Source organism: Aspergillus glaucus (genome assembly GCF_001890805.1).
Source record: "Aspergillus glaucus CBS 516.65 unplaced genomic scaffold ASPGLscaffold_40, whole genome shotgun sequence".
NCBI lineage: Eukaryota > Fungi > Ascomycota > Eurotiomycetes > Eurotiales > Aspergillaceae > Aspergillus > Aspergillus glaucus.
Window position 1 is genome coordinate 27,973 of NW_019170492.1, and position 24,534 is coordinate 52,506.

Below are 24,534 nucleotides of genomic sequence, written 5' to 3' on the forward strand. Positions count from 1 at the left end.
TCCTCTTTTCCTCTCTGTCTCTGTTTTGTCCTCAAAAAGAAACTTTCTCTTTCTTCTTCTTCTTCTTTTTTTTTTTTTTTTTTTTTTTTTTTTTTTTTTTTTCCATTTATTTTTTATTTTTTATTTCTCTTCTGTCTTTTTACTTATTGTTCTTCGAGACAATCGCCATAGTCTCGAGTTGATTGGGACGTGGTTTCCCTCCCCCTCTCCCCTATAATCCTCCCTTCATCACTTCCGGGAAAGAGACGAAAAGAAAAAAGAAAGAAAAATCCAGACGAATAACGCAGAGGATCACGACCCGAGATATATTATTATTGATGACCGAATCCGTTGCATTGTTCTGGCATATTTGATATTTGGACACTTTCTCGTCGGGAGCCCGTTTTTTCCGGTGTCGAATTCCCGCACAATTCGTCACCCCGTGAACAGCGCGCGTTGTCCTCTCTTGACCGTCTACTCTTCTTTTCCTCCGACTCTCCCCCATTATTCCCTTTCATACAAACTCCCTCGCTGGAGTGGGAATTGATCTTCGACTCTCCTCCGATTACGGTCGCTCCTATGTTTAGGTAGCCTCCGCTTCGAATTCGCTATTGGGATCTGATTTTGAACCCCCCTCCCCCCCCCCAATTTTCCCCTTCTATTCAACCTAACTACCTCCCGGGATATCGATATAACCCCTCTTGTTACGTGTATTGTGTTTGAAGAATCGCTATATTTCAGCCCGTTATGAGTTATCAACAATCGCAGGATATGTATCACGACAATCCTTCTGCCCGTTCCCCCGGCTCCCAGCGTCACCCACAGACCTTGCACCGTCAACCCTCGCGTCAGTTCGATGCCTACGGTCCTATGCCCGTCAACCTCTACGAAGACCCTATGGCTCGCTACGACACCGCTCGTCTTGAGCGCTTGAACCCGTCGCTGAACAACTCCTACGGCTATGATCTGGGTGGTTCGCAGACTTGGAACCCCAACGGGTTTGCCAACCCCCAGGCTCTGGGAGGCATCCGGTCTGCCTCGAGCAGTTTGAAGTCTAACGCTCGCGGTGGTAGAGCAGGTCTTCCTACGGTACGTTTTGGTATTCCCTTGTTTTTGTGTTGTGATGGCAAGATAACTAACCTGGCGATTTCTAGACCTGGTTGGATCAGCAACCCGGCATCGCGAGCCCCTTTTCCTCTAGTCTCGGTCCCAGTCCGCTCCAGAGCAGTGCATTGCGCCCAGAAACTACAACTTCGGAAGTAGATGACGAATTGATTCCCACCGCTATCGTCATCAAGAACATCCCGTTTGCCGTCAAGAAAGAACAGTTGGTGCAATTGATGACCGAGTTGAACCTCCCCTTGCCCTATGCCTTCAACTACCACTTTGACAATGGTGTTTTCCGTGGTCTGGCCTTTGCCAACTTCACCTCTGCCGAAGAAACGGCCACCGTCATCGAAGTTCTCAACCACTTCGAACTCCAAGGCCGGAAATTGCGGGTCGAGTACAAGAAGATGCTGCCGCTCCAGGAGCGTGAACGGATCGAGCGGGAGAAGCGGGAGCGTCGCGGTCAACTCGAAGAGCAGCACCGCCCTCTGCCCAACACCCAGCTGCATACTCAGAGCTCCATGTCTTCCCTCACATCTCATATTCCGGCGACCTCTCCGTCGCCAGTTTCGCAGCGTGGTCAGAAGCTTGGTACCTTCACCCCCGTCCATGCCAAAGATTGCAACTAACCATCTGTCCTTTCTTTTTAGAGGTCGATCTCAATGATAGCATGACGCTTTCGTACTACTCCCAACTCCTACTCTTCAAGGAAGATACCAGTCGTGATAGCGTGCTCTTCCCCGTCAACTTGACCCCGGTTCTTCGTCGCACAGTGCACACGCTTGCTCATAACATGGGTCTAGGCCATGCTTCGCGTGGCTCTGGGGAACAGCGCCAGGTCCAGGTTTTCAAGGTCATGCCGGGATCGAATGTGAGCCCACCCTTGTCCTCTATCCCCACTGCCGTCCAGCCCCCCGAAACCGCCCGTCGGGGATTGAACCGCGCGGCAACGATCGACTTCAGCGAATCTCGTAACGACGGTCCGCCCCCCTACGGTAGCCTTCGAAGCCAGGCGTCGGGATTCCTGGGTGTGTTGGACTCGCCAGGGAACAACTTTGGAAACGCACAGAACCTGCGCGCCGCCAAGTCCTTTGCAGACCTGCGCTCCTACACCCCGTCGCCCGTGCCTTCATCGGCCAGCTTCCCCGCTGCCTTGCAAACCAACGGCGCGCGCCTTCCGCAGTATGACGGTGCCACTAGCGGTGCCTCCAACACCCCGACCCTTACCCCTGCGCCCTCCGGTTCTTCTCTGGGTATGCAGCGGGACGACAGCCTGTTGGTCAACAGCTTGAGCAGCTTGTCCCTGGGTACTGGAATTGGTGCGGCCAATTCCAGCCCCAGACGTTTGAGGGGTATGTTCTCTTGGGAGCAGCCAGAGTCCCAGCCTTCCAGCGCTGGCGCCATTGGTAGCAATCGGTCGATCGGACTTGGATTTGACAGTCAGTCGCAGGAGCGCATGCCCATCCGGCAGCCTAGAGGCCCCACCCCTGAAAAGGGTCCCGGTTTTGGACGTCAGAACGGTCATCAGTCCCGGGCCAGCGACGAGTTGCGGACCAACTCCGGAGTGGAAATCATTGTCGAATAAACCGAAAGGAAAAAAAGCAACGCACGCATGCACGCCCTATACGTTTTTTTGTTTTCTCTGTTTTTAATCGATTGTTTCCGACGTTCGAACCGATTAACGGGACTTGTCAGAATTGCTTCTTTTTTTCTTTTCGCCGCAAAACGACCCATTTGACGCTTTATATCATGAGGCCTGATCCTGTTTTGCGATTACTGGCTTACGATTCGATGAAGGGATGACGAGATGACAATCAAGAGAGCCGACCAAAAAGAAAGACCTTATTACTATTTATTTGTCCTCTGATCTAGCCAAGTTTTAGACGTGAATCTTTTCTTCATTTCTTTTCATATCCCTGGGGCAGCCCAGCAGACACGCTGTTTGGATTGACTCGTTTTTTTTTCCTCTTTCTTTTTTCTTCTTTCTGTTCATTGCGAAACCAAAACATCCCAGAAAACAACCAAAAAATCTTCTAATTCAACAACCGCAGAAACGCTCTTCTTGCAATTTGTTTTTCTTCTGAGACGCAGGCGCCTTTGCATGCTGAAACGTCCCATTTACTATCGATTACATGGGGAACCAACTGCTGCTGCAAGGATATACGACAAAAAAAGAAACGGTTGTTGGTCGCTTTCCCCTGATGTGCTTGTGACAATGGCCGAGATGACATACAGCATTTATTCTTTTGCATATTTATCTTTCGTCTATTTTATCTTCTTTTTTTCTTTGTGTATGGGGCCGATTTGCATTTCTTCATTTTGCTTTCTTGTTTTGTGTCTGTCTCTGTGTGTCCATTTATAAACCTGTACTCTTAATTGCCTCATGGATTTCCCGGGTCTTTGCAGGATGAGTTTTCTCATTCCTGTAGATGATTGTTCGGGTGGATGTATCCAATGTCTTTCCATTTCGTGATTACTGGTCCAATGCAATAATAATGATTCTTGGTACGTCTTCCTCCGTAGTGTCTGAGCGAATACATCAACGCTGTTATAAACATCCGAATCGGCCTGTACGACAACCAGTAACCATTTTATCCTGATTTCCTTTTCATCTTCGTTTGTTTCTTTCTTCGATTCTCTTTCGGACCCTATTTCGACAGCCTTCTGTTCGGAAAGGTCTAGTATTATTTATGTTTAGAATCCAATCCGAGTTGACGATAAGCACGCTTATTCGATCCTCGTCCTCCTTGATAGACTTCGCTGTATGAACGACATCGCTTTGTTTTAGGGTATGCCATCCCTCAGCCTCAATCCACAAGTATCCCATATAACGTCCAAACTGCACAAGCACTGAGCACTCATCCATGGAAAGGGAACACGCATTGTGCATTGTCTTGACATTCTCCTCATTTCATCCTCAAATCCCTCCCCGTACCCACAATAACACGGCCAGCATCCTAGGTCCAGTGGAGGAGGAGGTCCCGACATCGCTCAAACCAAGTATAGTACTTGAACTGACACAGTGGATGAGGAGGGGTCAGTGGCTGTACCAGGTGCCACAGAGGAGACGATGTCAGCACTGCTCCAGTTCGTGTCCGGGAGTTAACTGGCTTTTCAAGCATTTAGCAACCAACGCAGCACCGGACACGTTGGGTCGGTGGGAGGGTTCTCGGTATTACAATCTAGTAAGTCTTATGAGAGGAACCGGGTTCGTCGAAACCTCTCCTTCTGAATTTCTTGTCTTTTCGATAGAGATCTGACCACTTCTTCAGGCTAGATTCAATCCGTGCTTGGTTTTGTGACATGGCGGTAATGTCATATCGTTTGTGTTGTGGTACAGGGATGCTTTTTTCTTCCATTTATCTCCAACTTGCGTGTAACTGCAGAGTTGCAATGTTAGTTGTAACGGGATATGCTTCCACTGCGAGACGCTGTAATTAGCAAAGTGAAGAAAACGGTTGGAACTAGGCGACGTGATATCTCTAGATCAGGAGCCCCTAACTGGTGTCAGTATGCCTGGAGTGCAAAGATGCAATGGAAGCATGAGACGCCATGGGTTTCTATTGTTGCTTTTGAAAAGTACCTCCATCAATCAGCCGAGTGTCGAGGACCCTAAGGATCTGGTGTACGGCGATGATCGTATATAAGAGTCCTCCCTCTTTAGCCGCATTTTGTGACAGGACAGCGTAGCCCACTACCGAATGTGTAGGTCACCGGATTTTATAGATCGCACCGCTTCTTGAGTCCTATTTCGATCTGTGTTTGATTGCTCCGTTGGCTCATGTTGTTTGCGTCGAGATACAGGAACGCTTCCTGCTTCCGGTTTATCTTGACTTTACGTGTGGCTGCAGAGTGGATTTTTGGGTTATACCTCCACTACCATAAATCAGTGACAGGTCATGAGAATATCCGGTTGGATATTGTGCATCTTCTCTCGTGTTGCCGTATGTAATTTCAAGCACACCAATCTGTTTATCACAACATTAGCCTACATCTAATCTTCTCAAAAGTGATGACTTACCAAGTAACTAGTTGTCGCTGACCAAAGCTACCTTTCGAGCAGGTAGAATTCCAGACCTGCGCTGGATGGTGGAAATGTGGAAGTAGGCAAGCATCTCCTTGGCTTTGTTGATCCAGTCAGAGAACAATTGCCTTAGAGGAGCTTACTGAAGCATGCGTAACGGTTATAATGCACTCATGGCCATGCATCCTGGGCTTCAAACCCAGAGCAGCAAGGTCAGGCCATGGTAGACCTCCTTTCTGGTAGAATGACCGCTCCCGAGACTAGCAACAATAGATTGTTCACTGTCGTTCAAAATGTAGCCAATATTCAGGCCCCCGAATGTGTCGGGCACGCTGATGCCCTGCTGGACGCTGTGATGAGCGAAACTAGAAGAATCGTGGGTACTCGGTCACGCCATGATACGTCTGGACCAGGTACTGCTGATGTATTGTTCCCCAGACGCAAATATTCAATGGAAACAGGAAACGCCATATGGCTTTCGCTTCTTTGTCAGTCTCGAAAAATAGCTCAACAATTCCACCGAGTGTCGAAGACCCTGCCCATCTTTGGCGTACCTCGCACATGGGAGAGCTTCCTCTCTAACTGCATTTAGCTCGTCACCGGTCGTATATATACGCGATACCCCGTTCCTTGCCGGGATGGCGCAAGTGGTAGAGCGCCATCTGGGTGGTCACTACAGTAGCTCTCATTGGACAGTAGGGTCTGAGGGGCTCCCTTACTAAAATTTAAGAGTTCAATGGAGTGACCGAGGTTCGAATCCTACACCGGCCATCATTTACCACGGATGCTCGTCGTACCCTACACCTCTAGTAGGGGGGCCTGAGCCTGGATGGGAGGGGAATACAGACAAAGTCATGTACTGATATGGCCCAAGGATATTGCAGTATACTTATTATCTCTTGGCCTGTGTTTGAAATGTGTATCTGTAATTAGGGACGAGCCCTATATGTGGTGTAAGGAAGTGGCTTTTGTATCTGTATATTAACAACGAGACAGTCTGCCGAATCAGGTCAGAAGTTCACGGGCTCTATATCCTGTACATATATAAAAACTTGTGGCCATGCCCAGCCACCTACATTGACCTGCCGCCAATCGGCCCATATGGCTGACAGATGCGTGAATGAAATATACATACATACATACATACACCCCGTTCCTTTCGCGTTTGATATCTGTCCCGCTCTTGAAAACTATTGTCACCTTACAGTCTTCAGGATCCTTCACACATTTTCTGTCCTTCGTTATCTTATTTTGTAATGTGGAACTCGGTTGGGTTGTATGGCTTCAATATGGTCACAGTTTCCTTTCAACGTTGATGGATTTTCCTGGCTCTGGGATGTTTTTTTTTTTCGAAGGCATGTTTCATTACAATATAGACAACGCCTATATTTATGGCTCTCCTTGCTAGCTTGTTCGGATTCTTTCCATGCTTCCCAGTTTATGTGGAGTATTGCACTACCCTGTGCATGAAGTGTCCTCCTTGAACTGGGCTTATTAATAAGGAGCAACAGATTCAATTCCAAGGATATAAAACCAACGCTGTTGGTTTCCGAAGTGTGTCGCACGTGCGAACTTTGGTAGTGCTTCTTGGGTATCTTGGGTACCTGTTGCCCTGAATCTCCTCTCGAAAAATGCGCTTCTTAACTGCAAGTTGCTCTTGATGAGCTTTCCGTCGAAAATATAGGCCCTAAGAGCTATCGTATGTATCAAGTGAAGCATGGTCACTCGACGAGTGGTCAACTAGGACTCGCCAAGTTGTTGTTTTTCTTCTTTTTTTCTTTTTTTTCTTTCAACTTTATCCGTACGCCCATCAATCTGTGGGTCGGTCAGTCGCCGGGTCTAAAGATTCAGGATGAAACATGCCTCATGGCATTATCGATTTCCCTCGTAAGAATTCGCGACAACCACTATTTCAAAGTTGGAATTCAGTGGGGCTAGGGGAGAGGTGATGGGAGAGCAGTAATGGTCATGTGCGGGCCTTAATTGGCATGTATTTGGTTAAATGACTACTTGTCGTGTCAGCTTCAGCTGGGCCATTGTTCGATATGCAATGCGACCAGCGCCAACGCTGTATGAAGGCGACATCAGTGATGCTTCCGTGAAGTTCTTTTGGAAGTAAAAGCGGAAGAGCGCGATTCGCCTAGCCTTAGCTAATGCCACGAGAGGCTCTAGGACAAATGCTATCCAGAACCGGCGCATTTCGCATTGCATACAATGCGCTGGTTTCGTCCAATATTGTTATCATTCAGAACATGAACTGGAACATCCATCCATCAGATTCCATGGTTATTCTTTTGGTCTTTTCACTTGATTAAATTAACTAGTGCTGTATGCAGTCAGGAACCAGGAAGTTCGTATGAAAAGGAGACAAGAATGACTTACCCATGGCCAGGAGCTGCGGCACGCTGTTTTGCCTCAATGGCACATAAGCTGCTCTCGGTGCTTCCTTGCTCTGAGCAGTTCTAATTGTTGGCAGAAAGAAAGACTGTTACCAAAAAGATATTTGAGGTCGATATAACGCATATCGTTCCGGTAGAGGAAATCTGATTCGTTACCTTGTCTATTAGAAGTCGAAATATGCTTTGATATTTTCCACAGCCAGATTTGATATGACGTTGTAAATGTGAAATTGAAGCCACAGAACGACGGGGAACATGGGGCTTTCGTCGGTATGTTAACTGAAGTATATCGCCAATCCTAGGGTATGTCGCTAACCAAAGCCCAACCCTTGTTAGATGGGTTCAAATGTAGCCTCTTCATAGGTTGTTTTGTGATTCACAATGTCAAAAACCAATCAGTTTTTCTCAAACAATCGGCTGTTCAAGGCGTTGGTCAGTGTTTGGACTGTTTAGAATAGCTCCATGTCTCTCTTCATTCCGACTCTCGAACACGACTACGACCCCATAAGGATGGCAGATCATGCATTTTGCAATATCGATGCCGCGGTGCTATCTAGATTCAAGAAATGTTCCGCATGAGAAGGCATATTTATACCAACTCTCGGCTCATTGTCCCCATAATTAGAGAGAGGACGCAATATTTTAGCGTCTATCAGGAACGCCGTCTATCCCGCCAAATATGGCATTCTGCAATAGGAGGTCTTCGCGCAACCGGATTTGTCCTCGATGAACACAACGGACGCCTCGTGCTCGTCACAAATTTGCAGAATTGTCTGGATGAACCTGTGCGTATCTTGAAACGTTTTGTCTCTCGCGTTGCCCAGAATCACGAGTTTTGTGACTGTGTTATAGGTGGGATCAGGATGAGTGCCATATCCCCAAATGTCTCTGCTTTGTACTGCTCTACGGCAACAGTGCCGTATATTTAGAGATTCACGCTTAAAACTCATTGTTGGGAAGCTCGCGGGACTTGTACTAACTTCTATTGCAGAAGAAGGGAGACACAGCACGTCTGAGCTGGTGGTAACTCGTGGAAAGGAATCACAGAGAACCTGCGTTTATGCCAATAAAGATTGGGACATACGTACTGTCCATGGTGGTTGTGCAACATGTGAGCGTCGAGTCTATGGTGGCAGGATAAAAGGTCATGTGTCTTTAGGTAGGGTGGAAACCGAAAATAAACCTCGACGTCGAGTGCCGAATTCGGGGTGTTCAAGATCTGATTATTCGTCCTTGTACATCACCAGAGAGGTTATCATAGTCTGACCAATTGATTCAGCCACTTGTGTATGGCTATTTGCACAATGCTTTTCAGTTCTCGTCCATTCCGTCAGGATATCGTCTTTTTGTCTGATGGAGCAGTGTGAGCGGGAAACCAGAAATATTTCTGGATAGCTCGAGCTCCTCACCTCAAAGGAGACTACCGGAGATTAAGTATTGAAAATTGCAGGGTGTTTGATGAGAGTTGGGAAAGAATACCGTGTGGATGAGAAGAGAGTTGTTGGAGGGCAAAGGTTTGCATTCACCAATATTGCTGATAGTCCCGTCTATTCACTCTACAGTCTCCCCCACTCTCTAGAAGAGAAAAATCTGATTAAGCGGTTTGTAGTTATTCGATAAAAATATTACGGCCAGTAAAATGGTGCATGATCATGAGAGATGGGTAGCTATGCACTACCCGAAAAATTAAGCGTATATAATCGCAGCATGACGAAGGATAAGCAATCTGTTTCATCCAGGCCGAATCAAGAAACCATAAAGCAAAACACAAAGACCTAGCCGCGGCGGCTCTAATCCTCCTTCTCAGACTGATAGGCGTTCCTCCACCGCATACAACAGCCGCAGTTATCCGTACAGTGTATCTTCATGTCAGAAAACAACTCCTGGAGCTGTCCATCACAGCTTTTACGGGGCCGTGTACAGCACCCACAATCGCGCGCGCAGCAGCCAAATCCATTTTTACAGAACGTCTGATCCCGTTCCCATTCTGCCTCCCGCGATCTCTCTGAAACTTCGAGAGTCCAGGAACCCGAAATCCATTGTGCGTCTATTTCAAGGTTTTTCCGTGCAATTTCGTCGAAAGCTACTCTGACCTCTTGAAGCCTTCTGTTATCTTTTTTCACCAAGGCCTCGTCGTCTTTACTCAAGGTACCGCCGGCCTGTGCTTTTCTTGTCTCCATTATTGACTTGTTTTCCAGGAGCCAGAGTTCTCTCTGCGCAGTGACTCTGAGCCGGCGAAGGTTTGCATCCCGAGACCTGATGAGTTCTGTTTGTCGTTTCTTTTCCGCCGGGGGAGTCAGATATCGGTGGAGAGCTCGTACTATTGTCAATCGGTAGGTGGAATTTTGTCGGTATAGATAAAGCTCCATTGGGACGAGAAGCGTCTGCCGTGTTTGCTTGTGGAAAACCGTAAAAGCCACTCCCAAGATCACGGCACAAAGTGTGCCGACGATGGTTGAAATGATGTTCATCTTGTTGGCTAGCTCAGACCGGAGAGTGAGTGTGTACAGGAGTGGGGTAGAAAGGAAGAAAGATAAAAGGTTTTGATTTTTTTTTATTATTCTATCTTTGCCTAGCCTGTCAGGCACTTGTAGGCCGTCATAGATCTGTCGTGAGCCTCAAATTAATTTTACTGCAATTGCCTCAGGCCAGAAGGCAAATTATCTATCTATTTACAACCGCGTGTACACGGTATTGATGCCGCCTGTAACAACCATTTTGATATTGACATATTCATCCAGACCATACTTGCTACCCTCTCGACCCATGCCGGAATGTTTGACTCCTCCAAATCTACAGAACATGTCAGTCTACTCAACTCGAGGGTTTGGGTAATATAAAACTTACGGAGCTGCAGCATCTGAAATCACACCCGTGTTGAGCGCAACCATTCCGAATTGCAGCCTCTCGGTGACCCGATGCGATCGAGCCAAATCAGTCGTCATGACATAGGATGCGAGGCCAACGTCGCAGTTGTTGGCCTTACTGATAACTTCGTCTTCGGTTGAAAATTTGTACAATGCCGCAATAGGGCCAAAGGTCTCCTCAGTGCTTATTTTCATGGAGTCGTCGACATCGGCCAAGATGGTGAGTTCGTGAAAGTTTTTCCCAAGTGCCGATAGCTGGCTTCCTCCAAGAAGGACTTTCGCGTTTTTGCTCACAGCATCTTGAATGTGCTCCTTGACTTTGCTCACCCCATTCGTCATGGGTCCATGAGTGACGGTATCCTCGGCGCCATTACCGACATGGAACTTCTTGACCTCTTCGACTAGCCTCTGGCAGAAACGATCATAGATGCCTTCCTGCACATAGATCCTGTTTGCGCACACGCACGTCTGGCCAGTTACCTTGAATTTGCTGGCAAGGGCACTGGAAGCCGCGATCTCCAGATCCGCATCATCGAATACAATGAATGGGGCATTACCTCCCAGCTCAAGACTCAACTTCTTCAATGTGTTGCTGGACTGCTGCATTAGGAGCTTGCCAACTCTTGTGGACCCGGTAAAAGATATCTTCTTAACGGTGTCTGACTGGCAAAGTGCCAAACCAAGCTGCGGCGTATTATTTAGTGCAGTCACAACATTCAGCACACCCTTTGGTATACCCGCACGCTCCCCCAGCACGGCCATCGCATTCAAAGAAATCGGTGTAAGTCCATCCGACTTGAGAACCACTGTACAACCCGCCGCCAGCGCAGCCGCCACCTTCCTCGCACCCATCGCCATAGGAAAATTCCAAGGCGTAATCAATCCACAAACACCAACAGGCTGCTTGATAACATGCGTCCGGCTAGTTGAATTGCTGTGCGGAATAACATCTCCATAAACCCGGGGAGCCTCTTCTGCAAACCACTCGAAAAAGCTGGCTGAGAAAAGAACCTCGCCTTCTGCGTCTGCTTTTGCTTTTCCGTTCTCCGCTGTGATAATCCGGCCAAGGTCGACCTTGTTTTCGACTAGGAGGTCGAAAAGCTTTCGGAGGATGCGTCCGCGTTGGCGGCCTGAGAATGCTCGCCAAGTTGGGAAGGCATTGGATGCTGCGCGGATTGCGTGGTTTAGATCATCGATGGTCGATTCGGGGCATGTTCCGATGCGGGTCTCTGTGGCCGGGTTCGTGACGTCGAATGTTGATGTAGATGATATCCACTGACCGTCGATATAGGATTTCTCAACGAAGAGACTCGGGTCTTTCAAGGTAGATGCAAAGGATGGCGCCATGTTTGTGATTCAAAAGGTGAAATATTATTCACAGAGAGGGATGGTTGTCGAAGAAAAGCTTCATATTAATACATTGACAAATTCCAGATGTCCCTTCATTCTCGGGATGCCAAAGAAGAAAGTCACTCCGATACTTTCCCGATTCCATTACACCTATTCTCGAAAAAAAGGTTGGACATTGATCACCAATAGCAGCCCCCGAAATGAGCTTCCCCGCAAAATAAAGGACTAGGAAGACACCCGATCCTCTCTCCAACATGAAATACATTATGCTTATTGCCGGCCAGTGGGAGGTAAGATGGCGCGGGGTTGTCTGCATTCAGAGTAATGCGGGGTAAGATGCAGCTGCAGAGTACTGCATACGGTCAATCGGTATTTCAAACCAGACTGCCAGTACTAATGAAGCTGATGCATAGATAAAGATAACAGCAATCGGGTAAAGAGTATAGCGTCTGTGCCATACAATCTCGGATCCGGCTCAATCCTACCGATTCCGATTATAAGGCTGTACATCCTGACCCAAGATGGATCCCGAAAACCACATGTATGTGGCCGAAAGATATGTGCTCCGATCAAATGCACAATGGTATGGTTCCGAGCAGCCTCCGCAGAAAAGGATTGAGGTTGCCGATGGTCTTCAGCTGATGAACGACATGGATCGGACAAGTCGAGGGCTTCTTTTATAGCAGTTCTGATCATTTAGTTTTCGGGGCTCTGCAAGTTAGATTCGATCGAATATGCTCGACCGGACCTGATAAAGGAGCCCAAAGCCCAGAAGGAAGAGGTATAAACAAACGTGCCATTGTGCTTCTGAAATGAGAACAAAGCGTCTTCTTTATTTAGATTAAGCACCCTATGATCGGCCTTATTTATTACGGATCCATGTCTTTTGCAACTGTGATATTACCCAGCCCCTCCATTTGCGCTACTAAAAATGATCAGTACTAACACCTCGTACTCGTCCTTATGTTTATCACTCTGATAAGCAATGCGCGATCTTTCCCTTTTTGTTTATCAAATGCGAGTCTCCACAAGGCTCTGATACTAGTGCTATGTGCGGGGTATGCACATGACGTTCCGGGATGGCGATGCTCTTACTCTTGACATGGCACAATACAGACCAATCCACTACGGCGCCGTAATCCACGGAGCAAGAAGCCATGCTAAACGATTCATTTGAATATGTCAACGAACTTCAAAGTAACTCCTCGCAAGCTTAAAAGGACGCAAAACGCGTAAATTACCCCGATTTTCATGGATCGGGCCCAAACTGATAACATATCACAGATGCGTTGCTTGCCGGCAGAGTAAGATCAAGTGTTCTGGTGAGGAACCATGTACCAATTGTCGGCGACGAGTCATGAGGTGCCGGTTTGTGGAAACCGGGAGCAATGTCATGGTAGCAGAGAGGTTTGTCAGTCGTCCGGTCATATTGATATAGAACTAACAGGAAGCTAGATATTTCCAGAAACTACAGGCCCAGGCTAGACTTCAGCAGCAACAGCATACATTTGCAGTTAGGACCCCATCTGAGAGTACCTTTCCAGAGGATGTATGTCCTCCGGCGGAATTATCACAGCATCAGCCGATTGATCATACAAGGAGTATCTGGACAAGTCCTTTTAGCCTTCCTTCGAGAATCCTTAAAGATGCTTGTGGAAGCAAGCGCAATTGGAGTGAGGCAATGGTGATGGTTCTCTAGTTTTAATTTTAAAGCTAACAATGTTATATAGTTTGGCTTGCTCCCTCTTCTCTATGGTCGCTCACTGCACGGCTCAAGGTTATGATAACAGAGAAACTTAATCTTGAACCTCTCAACAGCAGTCCCGGTCTTCTAGAAGGCGACGTATATGCTCCGCAATGGCGAGATACTGCCCCAAATGACCCTCCGGATATTAGTGGTCTACCATCAATCGACCAGGCTCTCTATCTATTCAACACAGTTAAGTTTCATCTCGGACAAATCTATAGATTCTTCGACGATGAAGAGGCATTTGTGAGCCATGTACGGGAGTTTTACCAGGGTGATGCAGTGGCGAAAGCAAGCGAATGTCGCTTATGGTTTGTACAATTTCTACTCGTTTTGGCATTTGGAAACGCGTTTTTGTCACGATCAAGAGGTACCAATGATCCTCCTGGGTCAAAGTTCTTCGTTCGCGCGACATCCCTGATGCCGGACCTTGCATCTTTGTGGAAGGATAGCTTGCTGGCTATTGAGGTTCTGGCCATGATGGGGTTATACCGGTATTCGATCGATCACAGGGAGTCGGCGCATGTCTATGTAAGTAATACGCTCCTGTCTAGCTCTTTAGCTAATGGTTCTGCTCAGGTTGGCCAAGCAATACGCATAGCGCAACTGGGAGGATTGCACACTCAGTTACCCGAGGAAGAACTTGGTTTAAGAACCTTGACAAGATGCCGAAATCTTTGGTGGACTTTATACATTATGGATCGACATTTCTCGTCCTCTGTTGGAATTCCAATGACAACGCACGATTGTGATATAACTACTCTAGTCAATCCATCGCAACAAGATACAACTCTCAGCCTTCAAGTCAAGCTCTCACGAATGCTCTCGACGATTCTGGCGAGTGAGTTGACTATTATTCCTTTATATCGTGACATGTCTGACTATTTACTTTTCAGCAATATACAAGACCGAAAGAACACAGCTGGGAATATTCCTGGAACAGACACGATCTATCCTGCATACAATGGCTAGCCACGCCCAGGAAATTGAGAAGATTATTCATCTCAAGTTCCAGAACTCAGTGGAAGCCATGCCTAGAGGAACGCGCCATATTACTTTGTCGTATCACCAGGTTCGCAAATAATCATTGTAGCAATCTTACTTTCCATCATGCTAACGATATACTCGGCTCAGTGTGTCATTGTCGCCACGCGACCCCTTCTCCTATCAATTCTAAAGGAAAGACTCGAGAAATTGGATCATGGAGAAGAAGATTGGCAGAGTTTCCTGGCTCCGACCAAGGCGTTGATTAACACCGGGATAAAATCAGCAGTCAAAACACTTCAGATACTCTCGGATGAGGATAGTCTTCTCGGTGCGTCATTTATTTCTCTTCCTCTTCTCGTCATGCTGGTAAAGTGAAGGAGTCTAACCCGTCCAGAGGTATTCCTACCATTTGAGCTGGAGTTTACATACGGCGCCGCTATATACCTAACAATGACAAGGACGCTCTTCCCACGGGTTGCCGATGGCGAGGCGGGTAGTCATAATGCACACTCAATACTGGATGAGATGATCTGCAAAGGGAACAAGTTGGCTGAAGTACGGAAGACGGAGTTAACCCAAATTGAATCTCTTTTCCAGCAGCTGGCCACGCGGATTGAGCAGCAAGGTCTTCAAACTTTGACGCTGTCCAGTCCTGAACAGAGTGTCGTGAGCACCAGCACTGGCTATAACAACAACAATGATAATGGTAATCAAGGATGGGAAGATCTCGCAACTGCAATTGCAACTGATCTTCAGACAGCCACACACTGCATGCCCGGGGATTCTCAATCACCGTCGGGCCTGCTTCCGCAGGATAACAGCGATCTCGAGTTTCTCGAGAGTATTGGGATATCATCTTATGAGTTTTTTTCGATTGTAGACGGCATTGATGATAATTTCGGGATTCTGGATCCAGGACAGGGCTGGGGAGGATGATGTGTCTTTGAACATACAATGGTTTATTCCTTGTAGTCTTTGAAGGGCTCGATTTTACAAAGTCCAGTAAATACATGAGATGCTAATCCAGAATGTCAAACCAAACAATAACAACATATGAGCTCTTTCAGGTCCCCTAATTTGTCTCTTCGACTGCTGTCATCATTCCTAACCCAATGGTCAGATTCTGGTCACGCACGATTACACGAGCAAGAGATGCATAGTCAGAAAATTTCTCAACGACCATCGACTCAGAGGGAAGCCTTTTGAGCAAGGCAAGATCACCCGACTTGATGGAGTCGGGGCTATCCTCGATCAACTTGCCTGAACTCCCATGGGACGGGGTGTCTGGGTGCGGACAGTTACGAACCAGGTACTCCTTTGAACCACAACGGAAGCACTCGCCCCTCTCCTGGCGAGAAGGGCCCTGGTGGTCGAGAGGTGTACGCCGGGTGAGAGAAAGATTCATAGCGTCAGGGTGGGGCTTCACAGTTTCAACTGGGGCTGAGGCCTTTGGGGTTGCAGGATATTGTATAAGCCCACTAGGTCTACTAGCAGGGGCAGCAACTGTAGGTCTAGACACAGTAGCATAGCTTCGATGAACAGGGGTATTTTTATACTGAAAGCGTCGATTCTCTGGATTCTGCAAGAAACTAGCGAGTTGGTGATGGTCTCCACTTGGAGACTCGTGGTGCAGCAGCATGTTCCGTAGTTCCCGGTTGATAGCTTGCTACAGCAGGGTTGGCAGGGCAGTCTCTGGCATTTCTCCTTCTAAGGCCAGACGTTGGAATTCAGCGAAGAATACACTAAACCCCTTATTCCCTTGTCGCAGGCGGAAGAGTTCATTGCGGGCATTCCGAACTCGGTTCGGGTCTCCAAAAGCACGTTCGAGGATGTTCAAGATAGCCTTGTAGTCGGTCAACTGGCAAATGCCATCACAAATGTATGATAACACTTGTGCGTACGGGGCTCCTTTCAAACGATTGGTCACATATGTCATTCGGCTCTGGGGGTTTGGGAATCGGTCATAGTTCACATTCATTTTCTCCTGGATCTGGGAAACAAACCGGTGGAGGTCCTTACGGTCCCCCTCAAATTTATCAATGGGGAGTCAATTATCCGGACTGCACGAGGCTATAGGCGAGGAGTTTTAATTACACGAAAGAGTGATATGGATAGGCTATATCCACCATGATAAAAGAATGAGTGCTTAGCCATCTAAAGCATATGACTACAGTGTCCCTATATGAGGAATCCGTCGGCCTCGGTAATCAGGCCGACTATTATATATCCATCATATACCCCTATATATCGATATCCATATGCGGGGGTGGGTGGTTTGGGTAGAATGTCGATGGAGATATATGTATGTGTATTTCCGCTTCATATATCACCCATACATACAGTCAATTTCTAGTTTTGAGTGAATAACTCCACAACGAGGGGGCCTATGGGCCTCATATTTTGGATATAGATTTATATATGCTCTATAGGCCTGTATGAGTAGATTCTAGATATTTTGATGTTTTGCGGCCCCCTTGGCGCGCGGCTTCGAAACCTCGGTGATGCCTCCGCGAAATCCTGTACAGCACCTATCATGCCATCCTGGGCGGTGCTACTTATCCTACCTTCCTTACCTTCTTGTCCTCGTCCTCCGAGCATGCTCGTGACACTGTTGAACGCATCTCCCACTTTTGCTCATAGTTCCTGGCGTATATTTTTCAACCTCGGACAGTCCACTAGGGCATGGACCACCGTTTCCTTCGCCCCACCTTCGCAATTCTCGTCTTCTTGAAACTGGTGTAGTTTCCCATGTGCTGCTAGCCATGAGTGGCCGGTGCGTAGCTGTGTGAGCAGGTAGGCCCGGTTCCGCGGTAATGAGCCGTACATCCTTCGGGTGCGGACCGAGGGTAGTGTAGGGTCAATCCGGTGAAGATGGCGACCCTTCTTGGACTTCTTCCACTTTTGTTCCTATTGCTTTAGGGTCTGATCCCGGATGGGCCTTTTCTCACTTGAGACAGGCCGAAGGGGTGTGTTCCATTTGGGCCAACCGCCTCTTTGGCTAGCCGGTCCGCCGCGTCGTTTCCAGGGTTATCGCAGTGTCCAGGGATCCACTGGAGCCGAAGCGGGATCCCTCGCGTTTTAAGCTCCTCCACTGACTGTAGGATGGCGTAAATAATCCGCTGTCATGACTTAATGTTTGGGTTTCTAATAGCTTGCAATACTGATGTACTGTCCTAACAATACAGTCACTAGCGAAATCGGCTTCACCAGCAAACACATCATTATTATTTTCGGGCCCCGCTGCCAAGCCGTTAGTATAAGTAAAATATTGAGCATTATTATTATTATTATTAATTGGCCGATTGGCGGCAGCTCACTGGGGGACGATTGGACGAATCGCCAAATATTTACATGCTGGCCCGACGGCAGCCGGTGAGATCGACAATGTATAACTATACATAATATATACTCGCCAAACCAGTTGACGATTCCAGCCTTGCAGGGTAGTCCAGCAAGCCCGTACAGTTCAAAAAAGTTGTAAATCTAGCGGCCTCCGAGAGACGGCTAGCCCTAGTAATCTGCCTCGTCTCCATCCCATCTATTGCAAACGACAACTAGCCATCTCGTCTAGATCAGGCGGATGGCCAGTTTTAACAGCCCATGTAAGGGCGAATCTGACTGGACCACGTTATATTATCGCGAACTCTAATCTTGTGTGGAGATTCGATAATGACGTTGGTAAGGCGTTGAACTACCCAAGGAGTCTTGTGCTCAACATAAAGCGTGCGGTTTTGGCGACTAGATCTGGCCTAGTTAGAAATGACCACCAATCACGATCTTGCGTGCCAGGGAGCAGGTGCTCAGCCCGGGCTTCAGCGTGCCGGGGGCAATGGAGTGGTATGTGGGAGATGTCTTGTCGACCTCGGCCACATGAGCAGTCGGTGGTCTCCATGGCGTTGAACGTGCCAAGGTAACTAGCGAGGGCGATCTTCCCTGTCTGCATCTGAACCAGCGCTGAGCTGGCGGCCCGGCGGAGCCCGTAGTGCAGACGGAGAGTTGCACGGGTGGGTTCACTGAAGAGACGGCGGGGCAAGGCCCCGTGGTCGTTAAACTCCCATGAAGCCTTCCACTGCTCGTTGGCGTGTGATCGTAGTATCTGGCGTTGACTGGCCCGGAGGACAGGTTCCGTACTAGCATTGGCGTCTACTGGCACATCTGCTGTTTGGCGTGCAAGTTTATCAGCTTGTTGATTGCTCATACAGCATGGTGCATGCTATATTCCACCATACCAACAACAATCTCACAATCTGGACCAATCATCCTTACCAGGAACACAGGTTAAATCCAGAACCCAGGACCTGCGTCAGAAATATTCTCGACCCGGAATGAGGGCTGCTTATATTGTAGGGTAAATATATCTACATTCAGTACAGTACTATGGTTTATAAGATACAATCAGTTTACATCTATCTACTAGTTACAATGCAGCATTATTGCATAAATACAGTACGTGAATAGAACACTCAAACAATAAAATTCCATCTATGACATCCTGAAACAACTATCCTCTCTTACTTGCTGTACTTAGATACAATTTGCTGAAGTTCCTCGCTGACCAAAGGCTTTATTCCAAACTGATCATTCCACAAGCTCGCTGCCGGAAAGAGGCTACCAAATCCACCACCAAAGATTGTTCTCTTAAGAAAATTGTAGACAAAGACCTCCGGATTCGGAGAAGGCTTGCCCAATTCCGCAAAAGCTTCCTTCTCCAAATCATCGGTTTGCACGATTCTTTTGTGTGGACTCTTTCCGGAGAGTTCCAGAAGTTGACTCTGCGAGACCTCAGCTTCTGAGATATACACCACTCGGTTCTTAGTTGCTTCAAGATGGTGAATGATTCCGCAGATTCCTTTGCCCACACCGCGAAGGGTAGTTGCACTGAACTTTCGCTCGCCTCCATCATACAGGTCCGTAGCTAGGCCTGAAAGATTGACCAAGAATCCAACCATGAGACCCCAATCGAGGAACGGCCCGTTGGCCTGAATCGTATATGTTAAGTTCGAGGTATGCGAAATTTTCTCGAGATATTGTTGAATGGCAACTTTATCAGCATAGACCGGCAGCTTTGCCGCATTGGAATTGGTGGTGTCGCAGCCAAATTCAGAAGGAATAAACCGCTGGACCTGAACAGAGGCGGCGGCATCAATCAATCGCAGATGAATCTCTTTGGGGATTGCTCCTAGGGTGTTGACGACAACATCATGGCCGGCCAGAGCGGACTTGAGGGATTCCACGGAATTATAGTCAACCTCAGTGACTTGTGCTCGAGAATCGAACTGGCCAGACTTGCTAGCCCGCGTCAATACAGTCACTTGAAACCCAGCATCAAGGAGTTCATGAAGAACAGATGGACCAAGGTTGCCGCTGGCCTAGAATGGAAGGTCAGAAAAGCCATGGAATTGTTGCAAGGAATTAACTGACTCCAGCAATGGCGATTTTAGGAATAGACATGATTCCACGAAAGTTATGTTGTAGCACTGAGATGGATCAAGAAATAAGAGAATAATGAGAATTCGAATGCTAACTGAATGCCCCAAGGCATTGGATCAATTTATAGTAAGTTTGGCTATATCAAACTGAAAATATGACATGAGCAAGGAATCATCCGAGACTCAAAGATTGATAAGCAGAATATAATTATATAACTAAGATATGCGTAACTATATCTCTGGTGGTATCGGGGGCGGCCCCACCCCCACCCACACAGCAGTGACAAATTCAGGGATGAACATGAATAATACATGATATGATTCGAGCGAGAAAGCTGTCAAGGTTCTCATGAATAGTTGGGTCCAGGGCCATAGCCTCCAGAAGCCGGCCGGGATGCTGTGGAAGTCATGTTGTGTTTAGATTGTGGTGGGTGGGGTGTCCTCCGTATGGCTGTACCGGCATACCTCTCGTGTCTATATATTCGTAAATATACCTCGTAGACACATACTTTGTGTGTACTGGAAGACTGGACGGGGACGTGTTAACCAAGACCGACCAAACACTTCGCGACTATCATGCATCCAATTCTTACGCTCCCAACTTCCATGGGCCCCCTGACGACTGTGTCCTTTTCGAACATTGTAGATGGCCAAAGATGTGACACTGGTGTCATCCATCAGGGCCAGGACCCAAGGTCCAAATCCCTACTTTGGCCTGTCCCCTCTGCAACCGCCCAGGATCTGGATAAGGTAGTCCAGGCCGCCCAGGCAGCATTCCCGAGTTGGTCAGCGACACCGTGGGAGTGTCGACAGGATGTCCTGCGTGCATTGGCTGCGGCATTACGAGCAGGCAAGCACTTTTTTTCAGCGGTGGTCTCGAAAGAGACGGGGAAAACGGTATTGGGTGCCCGAGTCTCGAACGTGTCATGTATTCAGCAGCTAACCGAGGTTCATGTCAGACATTAATGGGTGATTTGGAGGTGGACCATAGTATCGATTTCCTAGAATTCAATGGTTAGTAGGACCCCCCTGTTCAAGAGTCACAATGTAACTGACAGTGTGCCCGATAGAAAGCCTCTCAGACAATCCCGGACCAAACAAGTGTATGTCCACCGGGACATTTATATGCAATTCCGTGACCGCTTGATAGAGGAAGTCAACCTTCTGGCGGGTAGTACTGATCCAGCGACGCCAAGTGTTTACGGACCGATGCAAAACAACATGCAATATTCTGTCGTACAGGATATAATCGAAGACTGTATGGTCCGCGGCTTCAACTTCTCCCTAGGTGGAAAGCCTCTCGCCCGCCAAGACAGCATGTTCATTCCACCCACCATTATAGAGAACCCGTCAGATGATTCTCGAGTTGTACAGGAGGAGCAATTTGGTCAGTATGGATTTGTGTCCATGATTCTCCCCACTTCACCCCTTGAACTCCATTCGGCCAACCTCCATCATGATTACTCCACCCAAGGACCTCAGCTGAAAAATCGTATTCGACAGGTCCCATCATACCGCTCCTATCGTGGGAAAGCGAAGACGAAGTGATTCGCCGAGTCAATGGTACCAACTGTGGGCTTGGGGCTAGCGTTTTTTCCAGTGATGTATCTCGTGCGGATGGAATTGGCCGGCAACTTGAGGTCGGGAGTGTGTGGCTCAATAGTTTCAGCAAGCCTCATCCAGCTGGGTACTTCTCTGGCCACAAGCAGAGTGGGATCGGAGGGGAATGGGGGAAGCAGGGACTGTTCGCCTACTGCGCAGCCCAGTCCATTCATGTTTATCAGTGAGAGATAGTGAAGCTGGCATATGAGATGATTGGCGAAGTTTTCATCCGTATTTTTGTTTTCTTTTTCCCTCTCACCTTCAAATATCCGACTGATAGTCACAAGAGAGGAGTATCCTTTCTTACTCGAGTGGTTAGAAGCGGGACAGTATCAAGTATTTAGTATATTGAGGTTCTCAAATTGCTTGATCAGCCTGTTCACTTGACTCATGTCGGTCTCATCAAATCGACTGAGAAGAGAGCCCGCACTCAGGCTGGTATCATTGTTGTCCGTTAAATCTGGGTTTTGCATGCCTTGGAGAATTGCTTGTGCCAGAATCCAGTATTCCGGAGCGTGCTGCATAAATCCTGTACGTTTCCATCTTTCGCTGGAGTATAGACCAGTCATTTCAGGGTCATGTTCGAGAGCGTCGTATCCATCCCAAAATGATTTCCAGTTGCTGAGACCTTGTCGGAGTGGTTGAACAGCCACTTCGGGAACAAGGGTGTTTCGTGAGTAAAATAAAACTGAATGGAATGCTTCGCTATATGATTAGCCGACCAAATTCACATCTTGTCTGTTGGTCTTTGAAGGAAGGAGAGCTGATGATCGCATACTAGTTGCAGCTTACAACATACCGCTTATGACTATAAACAGGTTCAGCTTTCCTAATCGAGCAAAATTCTCTCTGTTATCAGCGCCCAACTCATTTTGACACATCTTTGTCACCACAGATGCCACTGAGTATTTCTCTGCGCTAGGCATGCTGATATACGATCCAGCTAGATGCAAAAGGCACTCTTCGGCAGACTGCGCCTGGAAAGAGCGTTCAGAACACACAGGAGCCATCGATAGCTCGGCTATTGACAACTTCGGTGGCGTGTTATTGAAAATAACAAAAGCTGTATCGAGTAATAAAATGAATGAGAAGGTTCTGCACATGTCATTAGAATTCTAAGGGACAGATATCCGGCACCAAATGCACGAAAATCATACCTAATCAACTCCTCTTCCAAGATAAAACGATGCCAGTCCATGTCCTGTAATCGGATCTCATGATGGTTTCCGGATGCAAATCCAAGGTTTCTCGCAACCTGAAGCAGTGGAATAAATTAGCCTTTCTTGACATACAGCAAAGGGACCAAGCTGGGTATACCGCTATAACCATGCTATACCTATAGCATCTAATTCTCTGCTTGCTATTATTATCACCCTCCCAGTTTTGTAAAAGACAAATCAAATACGCGGCCTGGAGCGCCTGGAGGGTCTTCCGTTTTGGGGGGTGGTTCTCGCCCCTGGTTGTTATTGAGTATTGGAAATGCTCTTCCGCAAAGGCCATCTCCTCTGCACTGCTGAACCAGAGCTTCGCATTCCTTTTAACGGATTCGTCGGGGGAAAGGCTCGCACCGATCAACAACATGGGCACGAGCAACGTGTGGGGTGCGTTGTGGATACCGAATGTGGGCTTGTGGATTATCGGGCAGTGTGGGTACCAGAATGACCAGAAAAAAAGTAGGTATTTCTTGATATTTGGGGGGCTGAAAAACTGCACGCAAATTTGTTCAATAAGTGTTGACCAGTCAAAAGTGATTGGACTGCCTGAATTTCGGTGCTGCGTGGCAACCTTTAGCCCAGACACAATATTGTTTGTAACACCGACAAGAGAGTCCGAAAGCCAATCTTCAGAACCAAAGTACGTCCCCTCGGGCACATCCCCAAAGAAAGACGAAGAGCCTCGTGTCTGCTGGGAATTCCAAATGACCTCTGTGGGTACCGTGAATTCTGACAGCTGCACAATGTCCTGCGATGAAGAATTCAAGTGAGACAATTGACCCCATCTAGTGCCATCTTTCTCCGGATTCTTGTCAGATGACTCCTCCTGTACACTCCGGGTCAGATCCTTCATTTCGGCGGCACTTCCACATTCAAACGAGTCCGCGAACCCTGTAACGCTGGTGAAATGGTCCAGGAAATATAATCTTGTAACGATGCTGCTGGGATATGCGGACTGGACTCCTGAGAACGCATCACATACGTTCGATGGGAAATTGAACGCATATTCACTATCGAGAATGGACGGTAGCGGCTCCTCGGCCCAAGAATCAAGGGTGCTTGGATTCCAAGAGCCTGTTTCCCCGGCGGGGGTCATATTCAAGTCTGGAATTTCCAGGGGTGGAAAACATGGTTGATCGATCTCGAGCTCCGCGGTTTCTCTAGGTGCGGACAGTGCGAAGTTAGGGAATATGGAGGATGGAGCCTGCACCAGAGCACCCGACTCTGTCGCGGGGTGAGAATCCCCATAGGAGCATTCATGGTTTCTGGCGCGACATGCTTCGCAAGGAGAGCCCAAACTGCATGCCTTCTTGAGTCTGGCGCATCGATTACAGGCTCGCTTTTTACTAGGTCTAGGGGCATGAGAGTAGCGAGGAATCTCAGCACCTATATCGAGACGCAACTTGCAAGTCCGCCAGTGCCTCTGGAGAACATCTCTGGGGATGATGAGCAAACCCGAACCCTCTCGAGAAAAGGCTTGCGGCATTGACTAACCTTCGTTTGAACGACTGGCTACAGAATGTACAGTTATGGGGGCGATCACCTCCATCTGCAACATTAAATCAGCTCCCCACACAGGAAAGGTTTTCATCACTAGAGTCCATAGACATACGAGACATCAGGTGGCGTTGAAGGTGTTCATGGCGTCGGAATGACGCAAAACAAAATGTACAACGTAAAAACTGTGTACTAGACATGGGCAGTCTGACTGAAGACCGTGATGGATACGATGATGGATAATTTACTATGTGACAGGCGAAGTTGAAAATGTAGACCTGGGGAATCTTGAGAGAAAAGCAGAGTATTAGTCAGTCAGAGTGATCAACAGG

General features: G+C 47.8%; 7 protein-coding genes across 7 annotated transcripts; 3 read left to right on the forward strand and 4 right to left on the reverse strand.

Annotated features, from left to right (window-relative positions):
• Nucleotides 1-726: 726 nt before the first annotated feature.
• On the forward strand, nucleotides 727-2,671 carry ASPGLDRAFT_40479 (putative R3H domain protein; the record flags this gene model as incomplete). Its single annotated transcript, XM_022545226.1, has 3 exons — nucleotides 727-1,068; nucleotides 1,134-1,677; nucleotides 1,737-2,671. 3 exons carry the CDS (start codon nucleotides 727-729, stop codon nucleotides 2,669-2,671), a joined length of 1,821 nt encoding a protein of 606 aa, XP_022395481.1.
• Nucleotides 2,672-9,299: 6,628 nt separating this feature from the next.
• ASPGLDRAFT_86283 (uncharacterized protein) lies at nucleotides 9,300-10,042 on the reverse strand (the record flags this gene model as incomplete). Its single annotated transcript, XM_022550375.1, has 1 exon — nucleotides 9,300-10,042. The coding sequence occupies exon 1, from the start codon at nucleotides 9,978-9,980 to the stop codon at nucleotides 9,300-9,302; it is 681 nt and encodes a 226-aa protein (XP_022395482.1). The 5' UTR covers nucleotides 9,981-10,042.
• A 7-nt stretch (nucleotides 10,043-10,049) lies between these two features.
• Nucleotides 10,050-12,007, reverse strand: ASPGLDRAFT_62283 (NAD-dependent succinate-semialdehyde dehydrogenase). The gene is made up of 2 exons (XM_022548522.1): nucleotides 10,357-12,007; nucleotides 10,050-10,302 (listed from the first exon to the last, which is right to left on the reverse strand). The coding sequence occupies exons 1-2, from the start codon at nucleotides 11,721-11,723 to the stop codon at nucleotides 10,182-10,184; spliced, it is 1,488 nt and encodes a 495-aa protein (XP_022395483.1). The 5' UTR covers nucleotides 11,724-12,007; the 3' UTR covers nucleotides 10,050-10,181.
• Nucleotides 12,008-12,905: 898 nt separating this feature from the next.
• Nucleotides 12,906-15,396, forward strand: ASPGLDRAFT_138200 (Zn(II)2Cys6 transcription factor; the record flags this gene model as incomplete). The annotated part of the gene is made up of 8 exons (XM_022541593.1): nucleotides 12,906-12,958; nucleotides 13,011-13,149; nucleotides 13,174-13,399; nucleotides 13,457-14,004; nucleotides 14,053-14,341; nucleotides 14,370-14,545; nucleotides 14,608-14,788; nucleotides 14,855-15,396. 8 exons carry the CDS (start codon nucleotides 12,906-12,908, stop codon nucleotides 15,394-15,396), a joined length of 2,154 nt encoding a protein of 717 aa, XP_022395484.1.
• A 3,555-nt stretch (nucleotides 15,397-18,951) lies between these two features.
• On the reverse strand, nucleotides 18,952-19,972 carry ASPGLDRAFT_86286 (aromatic alcohol reductase). The gene is made up of 2 exons (XM_022550376.1): nucleotides 19,882-19,972; nucleotides 18,952-19,829 (listed from the first exon to the last, which is right to left on the reverse strand). The coding sequence occupies exons 1-2, from the start codon at nucleotides 19,909-19,911 to the stop codon at nucleotides 18,972-18,974; spliced, it is 888 nt and encodes a 295-aa protein (XP_022395485.1). The 5' UTR covers nucleotides 19,912-19,972; the 3' UTR covers nucleotides 18,952-18,971.
• A 192-nt stretch (nucleotides 19,973-20,164) lies between these two features.
• ASPGLDRAFT_1510112 (uncharacterized protein) lies at nucleotides 20,165-21,676 on the forward strand (the record flags this gene model as incomplete). The annotated part of the gene is made up of 3 exons (XM_022542202.1): nucleotides 20,165-20,786; nucleotides 20,895-21,276; nucleotides 21,393-21,676. Exons 1-3 carry the CDS (start codon nucleotides 20,466-20,468, stop codon nucleotides 21,674-21,676), a joined length of 987 nt encoding a protein of 328 aa, XP_022395486.1. The 5' UTR covers nucleotides 20,165-20,465.
• Nucleotides 21,677-21,823: 147 nt separating this feature from the next.
• ASPGLDRAFT_138185 (uncharacterized protein) lies at nucleotides 21,824-24,402 on the reverse strand (the record flags this gene model as incomplete). The annotated part of the gene is made up of 7 exons (XM_022541591.1): nucleotides 21,824-22,191; nucleotides 22,291-22,586; nucleotides 22,649-22,746; nucleotides 22,809-23,354; nucleotides 23,448-24,141; nucleotides 24,200-24,254; nucleotides 24,318-24,402. 7 exons carry the CDS (start codon nucleotides 24,400-24,402, stop codon nucleotides 21,824-21,826), a joined length of 2,142 nt encoding a protein of 713 aa, XP_022395487.1.
• Between the last annotated feature and the right edge of the window lie 132 nt (nucleotides 24,403-24,534).